Consider the following 16,599-nt stretch of genomic DNA (forward strand, 5'->3'; position numbering starts at 1 on the left):
CTATAACAAAAAATGGTACTGTGTGTTTATAGGGAAAAAGAATGTAGAAGACCAGTGCACTGAAAAATATTTTGTATCTTTACAGTTACAGGTTCTGTATCATCTTGACAGTAATATCACAAACAAGGGGTTTATGATCCTAAGACTCTAAATGGCATTACAGTTTGTGTAGTGGTCTTCCACAGGTTATTATTCCCTGATGATTGGTCAGATACGAGACAGGTATAGGGAATAAAAGCAATTTTTATTTTTTTGCAGACTTCCTGCACCCAAAAATTACAACAAGGTGTAAATACAGGCAGTAATAAATTTGCGCTATCTTTAGAACATAACAGATATTCTGAGGTTTGTGACCTCAAATAACTAGGAAGGCAGCTTAGGTAAGTCTTTCTATCATAAATCTGGAAATATTATCACTTACTTCTGTACTCCGTGCTTTCTCTAAGCCAGGAGGTATGTATGCATAGTTTGAAGCCTACATTCATGGAATTGTAGAATAGTTTGGGTTGGAAGGGACCTTTTAAAGCTCATCTAGTCCAACCCCCCTGCAGTGAGCAGGGGCATCTTCAGCTAGATCAGGGTGCTCAGAGCCCTGTCCGACCTGACCTGGAATATTTCCAGGGACGGGACATTGACCACCTCTCTGGGCAACCTGGGCCAGGGTTTCACCACCCTCAGCATAAAGAATTTCTTCCTTAGATCTAGCCTCAATCTCCCTTCTTTAGTTTAAAACCATTACCCCTTGTCCTGTCACAGTAGGCCTTGCTAAAGAGGTTGCCCCCATCTTTCCTATTGTCCCCCTTTAAGAACTGAAAGGCCATGGCCACAATAACATCTCTCCTCAACCTTCTTTAGGCTGAACAACCCCAACTCTTTCAGCCTGTCCTCGCAGGAGATGTGTTGCAGCCCTCTGATCACTTTTGTGGCCTTCTCTGGACCCACTCCAACAGCTCCATGTCTGTCCTGTGCTGAGGAGCCCAGAGCTGGAGGCAGCGCTGCAGGGGGGTCTCACCAGAGCGGAGCAGAGGGGCAGAACCCCCTCCCTCGCCCTGCTGCCCACACTGCTGGGGATGCAGCCCAAGGCACGGTTGGGTGTCTGGGCTGCGAGTGCACATTGCTGGGTCACATCCAGCTTCTCATCAACACCCTCAAGTCCTCTGCAGGGCTGCTCTCAGCCCCTTCATCCCCCACCTGTATTGATACCGGGGGATGCCCCGACCCAGGTGCAGCACCTTGCACTTGGCCTTGTTGAACCTCATGAGGCTCACATGGGCCCACTTCTCAGGCTTGTCCAGGTCCCTCTGGATGGCATCGCGTCCCTCAGACATGTCAGCTGCACCACTCAGCTCGGCGTCATCTGCAGACTGCTGAGGGTGTGCTCGATCCCACTGTCTGTGTCACTGATGAAGATGCTAAACAGCACTGGTCCCAGTACGGACCCCTGAGGGACACCACTCATCACTGATCTCCATCTGGGCATTGAGCTGTTGGCCACTGCCCTCTGGATGCGACCATCCAACCAATTCCTCATCCATCCAACAGTCCCCCCATCAAATTTATATCTCTTTGATTTAGAGAGAAGGATGAGGTGGGCAACTGTGTCAAAGGCCTTGCAGAAGTCCAGAGAGATGACATCTGTAGCCCTTCCCGTCTCCACTGATGCAGTCACTCCGTCACAGAAGGCCATTAGGCTGGTCAGGCAGGACCTGCCCTTGGTGAAGCCATGCCGGCTGTCTCAAATCACCTCCCTGTCCTCCATGTGCCTTAGCATGGCTTCTAGAAGGATCTGTTCCATGATCCTCCCAGGCACAGGGTGAGGCCGACAGGTCAGCAGTTCCCAGGATCCTCCTTTTGACCCTTTTTGAAAATGGGTGCAACGTTTCCCGTTTTCCAGTCACCGGGGGGTTCACCTGACTGCCATGACTTCAAATCTCACGGAATGTGGCTCGGCAACTACATCTGCCAATTCCCACAGGCCTCTGGATGCATCTCGCCAGGTCCCAGAGAATTCTGTACGTTCGGGTTCCTCAGGTGGTGACGAACCTGGTCTTCTCTGACAGCGGGAGGGACGTTGCTCCCCCAGTCCCTGCCTTGCGGTCCGTCCACTCGAGACGTGTGGGAAGAGGCTGCCGGTGAAGACTGAGGCAAAAAGGTTGTTCAGCATCTCAGCCGCCTTCTCATCCATTGTTACCAGTCTGCCAGTTGTGTTCATTGGAGGGAGGGGACATGCTTGCTTTGACCTTCCTCCCCTGGCTGACATACCTGTAGAAGCCCTTCTTAATATTCTTTGCATCCCTTGCCAAGTCCAGCTCCATCCGCACCTTGGCCCTCCTGACGCCATCCCTACCCAACCGGGCAGCGTGCCTATACAGAATTCTGAAAATTAGAAATGTGTGAAGTGAACAAACACATATATGTAGCCAACGGCGTTCGTATTCTGAAGTATTTGTAGATGCATATTGTGTTTAAGCCTATCTGTATATATGGTGTATATCTCGTTCCAGTGTAAGCTACACTTAATGCATGACGGTGTTATCTTATTTAAACATCTGGTTGACGCGTAACTGCAAGAATAGACGGACTGATGTAAATCACAGCCTACTACGGTTCACCGAGACCTTGTCATTCTTTCAGGTGTTGAAAGGTACAGATAGACCAGCAGATAATGAGATGTTTTGTTAGTTACTTGGGGGAGGGCTTGGGTTTCCTTAGTTGTGAACTCTCTAACGAAGGATAAACTTTTTCACAAGGGCAGCCTTTTTTTTTTTTTTAGGTAACCAAAATATAACCAAATACAGTATGTTGCACATACTTTGCATTTCAGGGGGGAGAGAAACAGATGGATTATGAAGCTGTGAAATCGGTGGTATTTGCTGGACGCTGACTCAGCGGGGCTACCGCAGCCATCTTTCAGATTGGTCTATAGGATGAAGCCGTGGAAAGCAGCCAGTAACCAACTGATAGTAAATAAAACATGGTAAGCACAGATTTTAGCATCCAGTGCATTGAAGCTTTGGTGTGTGCACACCTCTCGTATCAGAAAACTGTAACAGCCCTTCCCCTACGCCTGTCAGGGCTGGCTGCGTGCAGCCGCAGCAGTCGGCCAGCACTGCAGCTCCCGCGTGCTCGCCAAGCTGCTCCTCTGTAAGGCCTCTCTGGGGCCAGAGTCCTGCTGGTGGGCCGCGGTCAGGCGGAAAGAGAGAAGTTAATCACCAAGACAGGTTAAATAAAAGGGTTTGGCTACGCACAATGATTCCCTCCTTCTTATAGAGGGAAACACTGGTTGTGGTCAGCTTAATTCTGGTTGTACTGAAGGAAATCCTCACAGAAAAGCTCCTAGTGGGGCTGAGGGGGTGTTTTAGTTGTCCAAGTGCGCATGTTTGCCAGACAGCTTCTGCAGCTTAAAATGTGTGTGTGTATGTATGTGTGTGCATATATATTGCTTATGGCCCTTCAAAAGGCCCAGGCTGAGGTTAGCACTTGCATTTTCCGGAGGTGCTCCCTGAATCCTCGCAGGGGGAGGCAGCCGACTAGAACTTTTACTGGTGTCTAAATACTCAATAGGGGATTTTAAGAATATTGGCGGTTTGTTGGTTTTTTTGACATCCTTTTTCCCACACCTTTCCACATCCTTTTTTCCACCTTTTCTTTGCTGAGCTAAGGATTCCACGCACATCTACTGACACGATGCTGGCATATAGTACTCTTGTGTGTACTCCCATGGAAATTGCTTCTGGCGCTTGGTTTTTTTCCCATCCCGTACATTTCAATTATCACAATGCCTAGGTGTTCCCGAGATATTCTTTGATATCTAATGATACTTTGTCATTTGGTCTGTGGATATTGCAGTAGTTTTCTACAGTGACAAAGCTGACTGAACACCTGCCAGGCCTCTCGGGGATTTTTTTTTTTATTTTAAACCCATCACTTCAGGTCCCCAGTTTACCACAATTCACCACAAAGTTATAGCAGAGATAGCAAGATGCAATAGTTGCCAAATATAAGATGCTAAGACTTTGTTGTGGCTGGAAAGACTATGCATGAGTGTTATATAGGAAATATAAGTCTCTAACATGAAAATCTTTTCCCTGCACTGTATTTTGGATAAGATCCAAGCAGTAACTCATCTTGTGTGGTGCAGCATTCCCCGTGGGGGTACTTTTTCCCTGGAATTGTTCATTAATCTTTACCTGAAAAAAACCCACCCCAAAGCCAAACCAAGAAATGACAGACTCTTAACATGGCTAAAACATCTGCAACAACCTTTGCCTGCCTAGGTTTTATTGCAGAAACATATGCTGCATGCTGTTTTAATCTTAAGGTTTAACTGGTACAAAGATATTCTTGGAATTACAATTCTCTGTGTGTGGAAGGATGTTATCGATGCCTTTAAAAGTTACTGTGTGTTGGCAATGCCACGGTACCAAGCTGAGGTACTGAGGCGTTCTTCATGGGAGCGACTCCAGTTTCTAAGCTCTTTTTGTTTTGAGAAATGCTTCCGCATAAGCCAAAACAATCTTGCTTTAACAGAATGAGACCCGACCCTTCTGGTCCATCGTACCTGGCCTGTCAGTGCTCTGGAGCAAGGGAAGGGTGCATAATAATGCAGTAACAGAGCTGCTTTTAACTACGTGAAGTGCTGCCGGCAGCTGCAGCGTTGTGGACAGACAGCAAGGTGGAATACGAACCGATCTGAAAGGAGAAGATGCTCAGCTAAGATCCAAGGAGGACTGACGAGCGAGGTCTCTGGGCGTGGATAACGCAGCTCCTGATTGTAGAAAAGCGATACAAATCCACCCAGAGGGTCAGAGAGCGGCCGCCGCTGCAAGCTGATGCTCGCGCTGATGCCGGGGTCCATGGGCACCCCTCCGCTCCTCTGGTGGGGGCGGGCAGTGGGTGGGGGTGCCCCGGGGGCCCCCCGGGCCCTTCCTCCGTCTGTCCGACCGTCCATCCACCCGTCCTCACACCAGGCGCTGGCCCTCAGCGGGGCCGCCCCCCTCCCCTGGGCCGCTGCCGCTGCGGCCCCAGTCGCGCTCGATGTAGAGGTGGTAGGGGTCGTGCTTGGACTCCAGCTTCCGCGAGCGGGTGTAGGCCAGGATGAGCCCCCCGGCCAGGCAGCCATAGAAGATCATGATGAGGAGGATGTAGAGGGAGGCATCGCCCCCGGTGTTGGTCCTTGTCCTGATCCCGGTGTCGCTGGCGTTGCTGCTGCTGCGGCGGAGCTCCCGCAGCAAAGCCCCGAGCAGGTCCTGCAGCTGCCAGGGCTCGCTGCAGTTCATGGCGTGGCTGGAGGGTGCGCCCGGCTGGGCCCTTTGGCGGAGCTGCTGGAGAAACGTACCTCCCACTCCCCCCCTGGATTGCAGCTGGAGCGCACATCTGGGAGCTGCGCCCGCACCGGTGCCGGAGAGCCTCGAAACTGTGTAATCATTATCATGCCCAGAGCGCAGATAAACTGGCTTATGCAAGAAATCCAAGGACTGAGTCCTCTACCCGAGAGGCATCACCAACAGCCTGGTAACTTGGAGCCATGCCTTCCTCTTATCTGACTTGGAGCCATGCCTTCTTCTTATCAGCACCCTGCGGTCTCTGTGAAATCCAGCCTGCATTGCTGCCACCCCCCAGATCCAGAGGAAGGAGCCCCGTGTTTGAAAAGGCTGATTCCATTTCCTCACAGTGCCAGATTTCATTCAAATGTCCACTCCCACACTAGGTGCGATAAAATAATCTGTTTGAAGGGTGTAACTGGAAAAAAGCGGTCGTGTAGGAAGCAGCTGAGCGTCCTGACGCCTGTGCCCCTGGGAGCAGGTGAGGCTGCTGAGCCCTGCTGAGTTCCAGCTGGGCTCCTGAATCCCTCCGGGAGGGAACAGGGAGAGAACTGGGAAAAATCTCCATCTTAGAGAACGGTGCAAACCGAGATCCCTTTACAGGCTCTCTAAATTACAGAAGCAAGATCTTTCATGACATTAAATGCTTGGCAAACCGCAGGCCCACCAAAATAAAGCCGGGCAGGGGTGGGTTCTAGCCCTTCGCGCTTTGGCAGCTCACCAGTCCCCTTGCAGGGCTCTTTGTGGCGAAGCCCACGGGCACCTGAGCCCAGCCTGGCAGAGCCGTGCGGGACCTGGCGCTCTGTGAGTGCAGCTGCCCTGCACAAGGGCTGTCGCCCAGCACCGTGCCGCCAAAACCCTGGCAGGAGGGCCTGGGCAGGCTCACAGAGCAGGTTTGCCATTGAGTGGCATGTAATGGGGAAAAGCAAGACGTGTTGCAAGGAAAGGTGGTGGGATTCAGGAGCTTGAGCAGCAGCAGCTGTGGTGGTCAGACACCCAGGGGCAGAATTAATTGGAGTAATTAAAGCAATGGGTAAAGAGGGCCTGTGCCTTGAGCAGAAAGGCCTGGAGAGGACTGAAAGTTAGCAGGCTGGTTTCTGGGCTGTTCCCAGTATGTTTATGATGGAGAGGGACTGAAGCTGCAGCAGACAGGCAAGTTATCCTAATTTATCCTTCCCCCCCCACCCCATGCCTATAGTTATGGGGTTTTTTTTAATCCTACGAATGCTCTGAGGGCCTCAGGTTTTCCCTGCTCCCGGGTTGTTTATCTGGTAACTTCTTAAATTCAGTTGTCACCACACTAATAGGTGAATGTGGTGGTTGCACAGGTTACAGATTCACACTCTCTCCAGTGTTTAGAGAAATTTTTACATTGTGCGGTTTCTCTGCCTGTTTCCAGGAGGTGGCTCGGGCTGATTGTTGTGTTCTGTCCCATTCTCCTCTCGTTGCTTTCAGGGAAAAGGATGTATTTTAACAACAGACTGAGTGCCCATCTGTAAGGGCATCTGGAATGGCAGGTTGGTGTGGAATTGACTTCAGCTTTTGTGTGTAAGCAGCATCAGGCGAGAGCGCAGCCCTGCTGGGTTAGGGTTTGAAAGAATAGCAGCTGGTTCTCCTGTAATGCTGCCCTTGTAGTCTTTAAGTTGCTTCAGAAGAAACACTAATAAAATGGGATTCCTCCACCAAGAGTCACAATCCATTATTTTTTGTTTTTCCATCAGCAAAATATAACTGAACCCACCCCGCCCCCCCCATCAGTGGAATTTACAACCTATAGGGTGTCCTGGTTCCAGCTGGGATAGAGTTAACTTTCTTCCTAGTAGTGGTACAGTGCTGAGGTTTGGATTTAGGATGAGAATAATGTTGATAACACACTGATGTTTTAGTTGTTGCTGAGCAGTGCTTACGCTAGGGGAGGACTTTTCAGCTTCCCGTGCTCTGCTGGGTGCACAAGGGGCTGGGAGGGGGCCCAGCTGGAACAGCTGATCCAAACTGGCCGAAGGGATGTTCCGCACCGTATGGGCCCAGTGTATAAACCGGGGGGAGCGGGCCGGGGGCAGCGATCGCTCAGGAGCTGGCTGGGTGTCGGTCAGTGGGTGGTGAGCGGTGGCGCCACTTGTTTTTCCTGGGTTTTGTTGCTCTTTTTTTCTCTCTCCCATTGTTTTCCTTTTCATTACAATTATTTTTATTATTGTAGTTCAATTATTAAACTGTTCTTATCCCAACCCACAAGTTTTCATACTTTTGCATTTCAGATTCTCTCCCCCGCCCCACCAGGGACGGTGGGTGAGCGAGTGGCCGGCTGGGGCCTGGCTGCTGGCTGGGGCTAAACCCCAGCATAGGCTGTGAGCGAGAGTTTGCTGCCCAGCCAGGAAGACATGCTTCTGTTGGCCATAGGGGTGGGGTTTTTTAATGAGTCTTTTTAGAAAATCATGTCTTTTAAGCAAAGTTTTTGGCTCAGCTATGTTGCAGGCATCTTGCTTTATTATCTAGAGGTGACCTGCTGGAAGTGTATTGGTGGCTAGACAACAGAAATGAAACAGAAAATACAGCAGATGGTAGTTCTTACTACAGTTAGAAGGGCTGAATGTCCATTTAGCATCTCAAGAGAGCCAAAAACCAGAGTCTGAGATTTTTTTTCACCCAGTGCCAGGTTTTAATCTGCTTTTCTGTATAGTATGGGTTTTCTGTTGGTGTGAATGATTTTCTTGGCATCTTTCCTCTGAAAGTAAGGACTCTGCTTGCCAGTAAGTGCTTGGAGTGGGCTGTATGTAGATGAAAACTGAGTCAGGCTGACTTGTTAGAAATTCAGATTGGGTTGTGGTGTAGCATTTGTTTGCAAAGCTCAAGAAGTCACTGTCACCACCTGTGCATTTCTACCCCTCACAGCAACAGCATTATTGTGCTACTGCCAGCGTTCAGAGCAGAGATCCTGGTTTTAAAAACAACACCGGGGCGGGGGGAACCCACAAGGTGAGAGTTACACTATTACAGAGGCAAATATGTTGTGGAGTGCAGTCAGTCAGCGGCTTTGGGAGGCGATTACCCTGAGCTGTGTGCGACAGGTAGCGTGGTTTGACCACAGGGACAGAGTGGCCCTGGTTAAATGACCCTGATTAACTGGGAGAGGTTGGGTTTGCTTAGACTTGACAAAGTAAAGTAGGGCAGGTGGCTCTAGAGAACAGTGATCCATTCTTCATGCTCACTCCCTGGGGGAGCACCGTAATAAGCTGATCTACATCCAACAGGAAAGGGTTAGGGTAGATACCGCATTGTTTAAAACAAATAAAACCCCCCAGTGATGCCTTCCAGGGCTGGGGCTTTTGTTAAGCACTGGAACAATATGTGGACTCACTACCTGAAGCCATAGCTGGGCTAGCTTTAGTCTTAAATAGCCTCAACATAAGCCTGTTGGTAGTCCAGCGCTGTTTCAGATCAAGAAGTGCTACATTACTTCCCCCACCACTTCCTTATCTGTGTTTTAAAATAGTAAAACTTACTTTTTTTTTTTCTTTGGCATTTGAGCGATATGAGATCCTGCCTGAGTGACAGGGTGTCCATGCTCAGGGCCTGGGTTTTCAGAAATAATGGGGTGGGTGTAGATGTGGTGCTCACGCGTCTGTGACAGAAGGCAGGTGAGGATAAGTGCACAAATAAGCATGCAGAATCAATGCATAGAGACTCCTGGCATCTGTGTTAATAGTAATCTTTAAGCAGGTTATTGTGTTTCAAAATGGGAGAATGAGTGAAAAATGCCACGGGGTGGGGTTGGGGTTTTTGTTTTTCTTTTTTATCTTTAAAAGCAAAAAGTGAGGGCTCTGAGGATCCAACACAGCTCTTTTGTCTAATTTAAATAGCACTGGTCTGATGTCAGGCCTACGCGCGTCCAGCTGACGACAGTTTTGGCCAGATTACCTGTGATAAGCAGCTTCGTTAGGCCACTTTGTCAATATAGAATGGATCTGATTGTCTTCAAAGCATGTCTCCCCCCAGTAAAGGTGCAGCAAGATTCTAGATATGGCAGCTCCCAGTAGCAAAGCAGTAGTGCAACCACCACCTTGTTGCTGCCAGAACTCATTCAAATTAAAGTATGTGACAATGACGGCCCACCAACAAAGGTGTGTATAGTGCGGTCAGCCCTGTTCTGCCGTGGCTGAGGTAATCCTGGCATGTTTTGTTTTGTTGTTTTGTTTTTTTAAAAGTCATAATCTACTTTCCAGTTAACTGGGTGCTGCTGCAAGTGTGTTGTGTTTTATTACTCCAGGTAAGTTCATGCTACTGCAGAATACCCGAGCTTTACTCCGTGCATCACTCAGGATTCCACGCAAGCTGTGACCGCAAGTTTTACTGACAGGATTTTGTGAATTGCTTTTGGGGCACCTTATACAAAAGGAGCACAAGGTTTGTTACGTTTAAGCTTCCTATGTTTAAATTTTAGCATCCAAAAGGGAAATCTACTCACATATAAAGAGAGCTTAGCCATTAGGCAGGCTTAGGGAAAAAAATAAACCCACACCAAAACCAAATATATAATGAGAATTTACTTCTTGTGTTGCATGTAATTGCAGAACGTCGCTAATTTATCATTAGGGTACACCGTAGTTATTTGAGCCTGTCACTCTGCGAAGCGGTATGTTTGGCGTTTGGGTTTTTGAGTGGTTTTGTTTTTTGTTTTTTACTGAAAATGAGCGACCGCCATTCTCGACTCCTGTCCTGTTCCTTGTAGCCAGAAAGCGTTTGCTGGGAACTGCAGTTGAAGGTGTTGGCTTGCCCGGCAGGCAGCTCTCTACACCATGGCGTGCTCCAAGTTCCCCGATGTTGTAATGGGCGCTAAAGCTGCATTGGGTTGGTTGAACCCCACCTCACCTACCCTTAAGGGAATAACTTCTTACTTTCTCTGTTCATACTCTTTCTCCCCTTGCACACCCCCTGACAACACCTCACTGTCCCCTGCAGCATTGCTGTTACGGGCAGGAGCCAGGGCCCCTCTCCCAGCCCCCACCCAAGGTTCTGCACCAAAGCTTTTCCTGAAAGGTGTTTCTTTAACCTTCATTGACTCTTGAGGCTCCAAAGCCTTTTGGTGGCAGAGCTCTTGAGCAACTAGCTCAGTATTTAGTAAGGAATTGTTTTAAAGTTCTGTGTTCCTTTTAAAATGTCTAATCGCAAGTGTCACTGTGTAAACTTACTCTGTTCCTCCTCTTCCACTGGCGACGGCTCTTTTGTGCCTTTACTCAGGTACCATTGTACGTAGTTGAAGGTTTATCATCTCTTGCCCTGTGCCATTCCTCTTCAGGCCAGCTAAACTCAACTGTGCTCTTCCTTCAGAGCTCAAGCTTTCTAGTCCCAACATTACTGTAGGTATATTCTGGCTTTCTCTACCCCAAGCCCCATGGGACCTCTAGAGGGCCTCGATATAAACTGGATTTTGTTTCTCTTTGAACGTCTCAGACTTAGGAGGATAATTTGAAACGCTGAACCTGGTTTCTGAAGAATCTGCAGCTACTTTGAGCTTTCTGGATCCTTTACATTCAGTAAATGAACTGCTCCCTCACATGTCAGTCCCGTACTGTACGTCCTTCCAGCCAAGCGCTGGATATAATCTGTAACTATCATGTAGGTTTGGAAGCCATATACTATCGCTTCCTCTGCATCCCAGTTCCTTAGTTTTAAAGGTGAGGATGACATTCTTGCTTATCCTCTGTTTCTTGCTCTTCCACAAGCTCTGGCACAAAAGGATTTAGAAATGCTTAAAAATACGGATAAAATTCTTGCCAAACTCTAAGTATTGTATCTGCAAATAATCCCCGTACTTTAAGGCAGGCTGATGGAATCCTTCCCCTTTTCCATGTTTGAAAAGCGGCTGTGCAGTAAATCCTCTTTCTCAGCACATCCACATTTAGTTCATTTCTTACAAGAAAAACTAGGCCCACTCTAGGCTTCGTTTTCAACATCTGTAGCAGGTACTTGCTGCTGCTGCTTTTGAGAAGTTCTCCGAAACGCAGCGTGCCTTAGGAGCGACTGTGAGGTGCTAAACAGTAACTAGAGACAACTTGTGCAATACATAAAGATCTTTCAGAACACAAACGTCTTGAACCATTTAAATTGTATTCCACTTTTGAAATGTTAACATTGTGTGTGCGTGTACATTTAGATAGATATTGAAAATAGTAATCCTCAGTCGACCAGGACACAGAAGGTACCTGCAGTCTAGATAAAATACATTTCATATAAATACATTCATGGGTGTTTTTTTTAAAAAAAGTCATACAACCTGCAGACAGACTCAAGTGCAAGTAACTTCCTCACATGTATTTAACTTCCGTGATGTAACAGCCTGACTAAAGGCTAGTCAACAGTGACCAATTTTAAACATGGAAAAATTGGTACCATGGCTTCAGGATGGAGTAATTAAAAAAGCTGCTGCTGATACAGGAAGTATTTCCTGTTGTCATAAACCAACTGTATGCCTCAAAAAAAACGCCAAACCAACAAAAAACCCCAAACTTACTTTGTTTTTTTAAGAAAAGCTATTTCCTTGTTCCTTTTGGTGCGTGGAACTACAAGTCACCACTAGGTACAGGCAGCTTTCTATACTAGATTTTCCTTTTCCCTTTCCTCCCGGGGCGCTTGGGAGATGAGCTGGCAGTGTTCTGGACTGGCCAGAGAAAGTTATGAACAGGGAAATCTTAAGTTGGTCCCAAGGAGAAGGGATGGTTTAGTTAATGAGCACAGAGCCATCATTTATTTTTTGCCAAAATCTGTTTCAAATGGAAAGAAGAAAAATACATGTACATGCGATAAAGGAAAAACTTGCCCTGAAATTTCAAGCTACCTGTTCAAGAGAAGCATCGTACAAAATCTTTACTTTCTGTACAGTGACAACAGTATTATTTCATTTTAACCATCATATACACAACACATCATGAATAGAAACCTATAAATACTTACAAATGAATTTATAATATATAGCAGTTGAGGGCCACAGCTGTACAAAATGTAAGCAACATATATAAAATTATTAAGAAAGTGCAAAGTAGAACAGTATCGAAAGCCTCCACTTTTTACAGCATTTATGGTCCAAGTGTGAAGAGCTATCAGGGATGCAGGAGCTCGGTTTCCATTCAAAAGAAGACACAGTACAGGATTCTGCACACAAAACGATGAACTATTATTAAATTATTTCTTCCCACTTCATCACACCTGTGACTTCCAGTTAATGAGAGTATTTTTATAATTCGTTTCTGTACAGAGTGATTTGTCCCTTTTCGCAAGTTCCATAAAACAAAGATTCCCTGGCCACAGGCAACTTTTCCGTCAGTAAAACGTATGTGGGGAAACTACTGTTGGTTTGCGGCTGCCTTGTCACACTTACCGTATTTAAAAGGTGAACGGAAATACCTTTCCATAAGGTAAATACACACATTTAGACCCTGATCCTCTAAATTACATACAGGTAACCTGTACCATTACTCACATGTATGTGAAGGTCTAGAGGGTCAGTGCCTTAAGAACAAACCCACCAACCACCCCTCAAAAGATCCCCTCCAAAACTACTCTGAGTTTCAGATCTGCTTAGAGGCAACTGCCCCTCAATTGCGCTGTCGTCTGCCAGGCGAGACACAAGGTTTGCGTTCTGCACTCAGGCGGTGAGCTCTCATCAGTACCTCCTGTAGCAGCGCACGTCTCTGTTTTCCTTTATGCTGTGTGCCCTAGTGGAAAGCTCTGCTTGAATTAAAATGCAGTGGCAAGTAAAAACGTTTTTGGTGAGTTGGAAGTTGAATTAATGAATTCAAACATCCTCGATTGAAATTTCAAATAACTTGCTTTTAGAAAGCTTTTCAGTTCACCTTTATTTCAGTAAGTGTACTTTATATTCTTTTTAGGCACTGTAAATATTCACGATGCTGACTGATGTGCAGGAGAATCCATCCATTCTCAAGCAGTGCATTATTAGTGATCTCTAGCAAGTTCTTGAGTAATGCTGTCGGTTTGTTTTTAAATGCAGAAGAGTAGACTTAAATACTCTTCCTCCCTCGCTAAGTATCTCGCTATGACAGAAGAATCATCACAATTACATTAATTTTTCTCTTTGAAACACAGGCCAGACTTCAGAATGAATTAAAGAGAAGCTGCAAGCAGTCTGAATGTGCTAGAGAAACAATAATAATAAAATTACCTGGTCATACTGCTTCACATAACGATGTCTGCCTCAAAACTGGAGATGATCACATGAAACTCTATGAAGACCATCAGTGTCTAATCTGCTAATAATTAAGAATTTGGAGTCTAAGATAGCCTCTGTTGTACTCGATAGAGGTTACAGAAACATTCATCCATTTGGTGTATTTTTCCAAACGTGTGATATCTACAGTCTACAAAGACATCCACAATCGAGGCATGAGAGGGAACCACCTGCACAACTGCCTGGTCAACGCAACGTGTTCATTTGCCTCCGTACATTCTTTCGATGTCGTTGAGGTAATGGTTTTTCAGTTCTTTCCTTTTCAGCTTGAAAGCGTCTGTTACTAACCCCGTCTCTGGGGTCCATGGTTCAGGGCTTAACCGTACTTTGATGGGTATTTCAAACCGTTCTAATTTCACTGCAGGGACAAGAAGAAACAAAAGCATGACTAGGATTACATAGCCAAATGAACTACTAATTCACACTACCTAAAAAAAATTCTAAGGTGAGCACCTGAAGCTTGGATAATAAGGCGTCCTACTTAATGCTGTAACCGTGCAGAACGGCCCCAAGCAAATTTAATCCTGTACCAATGCCGAGTGCTGGTTAGGCTGCAGAGAGTCTAATAACACACTGTACTTACAGCTCCTATTGGATGTGACAGTGTAAAATCTAAAGCTTGCTTCAAGTGACTGTGTAGCCTGAAATCTGAGACTGTCACAAGAGGATACACTGAAATCCAGAGCTGTATCTTTATTACTCAGGCTAGTCAGATGTGCTTCATATTTAAATCAGAGTGAAGTACGTCTATACTCTCCATGGCTGACTGATTGTTTCCCAAATTTCTCCTTCCTAAGAGTTTGTTTAGAGTTAAAAATAAAGGGACTTCTCTGTATTTTTATTACATTAGTCACCTGTTTTCCCTTCAGCTAGAAGCAGCCTCACTGCATCCAAAGCTGCTCCCATCTCTTGCCCTGGCCACAAACGGGCCGAAGAGCCGGGCCGGGGCCGGGCAGGGCCGGCAGGAGCGGGGCAGGGGCCGGGGCCGGGCAGGGCCGGCAGGAGCGGGGCAGGGGCCGGGGCCGGGGCCGGGCAGGGCCGGCAGGAGCGGGGCAGGGGCCGGGGCCGGGCAGGGCCGGGCAGGGCCGGCAGGAGCGGGGCAGGGGCCAGGGCCGGGCAGGGCCGGCAGGAGCGGGGCAGGGGCCGGGCAGGGGCCGGGCGGGCAGCCCACCGCGTGTGCGGGATGCTCGAAGGCCTTTGCCCTCAGCTCCTGCACATGGGCCCGCAGCCGCATTTCCAGGGCCAGCTGTGCAGCACCACCTCCAGGTGGCAGCAAGCGCAGGACGGTTGGGCGCTCCGGCTGTAGGTCTGTCCCCGGGGCCCGTCTGTCCCTCTAACCTCAGACCGGTATTGCAAGGGGCTGTTTCAGCTTAGACGCATGCCTGCTCGTGATGACGGCGCGTTACATTCTGCTAAAAATGAACGATCTCTTTAAAATAGTTTTGGAATAAACTTGCAAATAGGTGTGTCTCAGTGGTAGAGTACGATCTACAAGGTAGAAAGAATGTATAAGCAAAGATTTTGAATAAGTAAAGCTACATGGATAGTGACTTGCCTAGTTTGTGATAGAAAAACACAGACTAAAATGTTTAAACCCAAGCCTGAGACCTACAGATTTTTTTTTTTTTTAAAAAAGGCAAGACTTTATAGTGCCTTTCATGGTTCTCTTGGATTGAAAAGGCAGATCCTCCTCTCTAAAGTTCAACAGGCAGTTAGTTCTTAGCGTGCGCTTCAGTCCAGTTTTACTACTTCCTTGTATGAGGTTCCAAGTGCTTTAGAGACTTTTTTCCCCAGTTAGTTTGTTAGTTTTTTGGCCCCATAAAGGATTGACGAGGCTTTTGCTCGTTCAGTACCACAAGGAAGAGCAGGCTTTTAAGCCATTACAACCACAAGGATTGTGGCTGTTCAAAGCTGTAGGGGACAAAGTTGCATGGGGGAAAAAAAGCTTTGAAATCCCTTGCTTAGCTAGTTTTCTCCCCAGCAGATGTCTTGTAACTTTCCTTCCATACTGATGTCTCTTTTGGCCCTTGTTTTAACTGTGTTAGACAAGCCAGCTGTCTCTAGAATTTAGTTGAAGAAAATTTCAGATTTATTTAGAAAATAAATAAGTAGTTAATACAACCCAAAAGCATGTCAGTTCCTGCGGTACCAGGCAACAATTTGAGTGGTCTTTGCCTCTGATTAAACTATTAAGTTTTGGCAGATACAGAGGCAACAGGAAGAAGGAAGAGCAGTTAGTGAGGATAACTGAAAGCTTTTGCTGGATAAGCACCGTGAGACAGCACAATATGCTTTACTTACTCTTGTTTGCCACTTCTTTAATCTCTCGCAGTATTTCAGCTTCCATTGTGGGATTGTTACAAATATCTACCCAGGTTCCACTGATGCCTTTCTGCTCAGCTAATGCCGTCAGCTTCTTCTGATTAGGAACCACAAAACTGATGACGTAAGACTGGTCACTACCACAGGACGGCAAGAGAAGGAAGGGAAAAAGACCCAAAGAGTTGAGGCTTCCATTTCAGGGAGTAAAATGCTTACTTGCTGTTACACGCAGATCCATAACGCTTTCTGAACTCTCGTTATTCCCCCATACAGAATCCTTCTTGTACATTGACTCTTCACAACTGATGACTTAAAGGTATTCTAAGTTGTTTTACAACGTTAGGTTTGATTGGTATCATGCTTTGGTGTAGTTTCACAAGTGCACATCGCAGTTGAGCTTCCCCACCACATCCGGTGTTCAGCTACTTCTCTTCAGTTTCCCTTCATGTAGTGTGTTTGAGGTGAGGGGAGGGAGACCGAGACCGGGACTATTTCCAAAACTCAGTGGAGAGCTTTGGATCAGGTGCAAAGTGTCCAGATTAACTCTTCTCTGGTATTCTGACAGAAAGCCAGAGCACATGGTAAATATAGCTATACCAGTTTGGGGAAGGGAAGGGATGGAACTGGTGTGAATTAGGACAGGGCAAGTGCCGACAGAAAAAGCATAAGTTATTTTTCCAACTTTTAGGGAATGGGGGCACCTGTGCTACT

At 47.0% G+C, this 16,599-nt stretch overlaps 2 protein-coding genes across 6 annotated transcripts in view; both read right to left on the bottom strand.

The window, feature by feature from the left end:
• Nucleotides 1-4,848: 4,848 nt before the first annotated feature.
• KCNE5 (potassium voltage-gated channel subfamily E regulatory subunit 5) lies at nt 4,849-5,343 on the bottom strand. Its single transcript, XM_075107224.1, has one exon. The coding sequence runs from the start codon at nt 5,277-5,279 to the stop codon at nt 4,962-4,964; it is 318 nt and encodes a 105-aa protein (XP_074963325.1). The 5' UTR covers nt 5,280-5,343; the 3' UTR covers nt 4,849-4,961.
• A 6,066-nt stretch (nt 5,344-11,409) lies between these two features.
• ACSL4 (acyl-CoA synthetase long chain family member 4) overlaps nt 11,410-16,599 on the bottom strand; it is a 49,690-nt gene continuing 44,500 nt past the window's right edge. For 4 of the 5 annotated variants that reach the window (XM_075107230.1, XM_075107229.1, XM_075107225.1 and 1 more), the window contains 2 exons: nt 15,868-16,025; nt 11,410-13,924 (listed from right to left, as the gene is read on the bottom strand). In XM_075107230.1, coding sequence (XP_074963331.1) covers nt 13,767-13,924; nt 15,868-16,025 — 316 coding nt within the window. In that variant the 3' untranslated portion in view covers nt 11,410-13,766. Of the gene's footprint in view, nt 13,925-14,846; nt 15,055-15,867; nt 16,026-16,599 lie in introns of those variants that run through there. The other variant, XM_075107228.1, reaches the window with a different exon arrangement.

The sequence above is a fragment of the Phalacrocorax aristotelis genome, chromosome 11, assembly GCF_949628215.1.
Source record: "Phalacrocorax aristotelis chromosome 11, bGulAri2.1, whole genome shotgun sequence".
Lineage (NCBI taxonomy): Eukaryota > Metazoa > Chordata > Aves > Suliformes > Phalacrocoracidae > Phalacrocorax > Phalacrocorax aristotelis.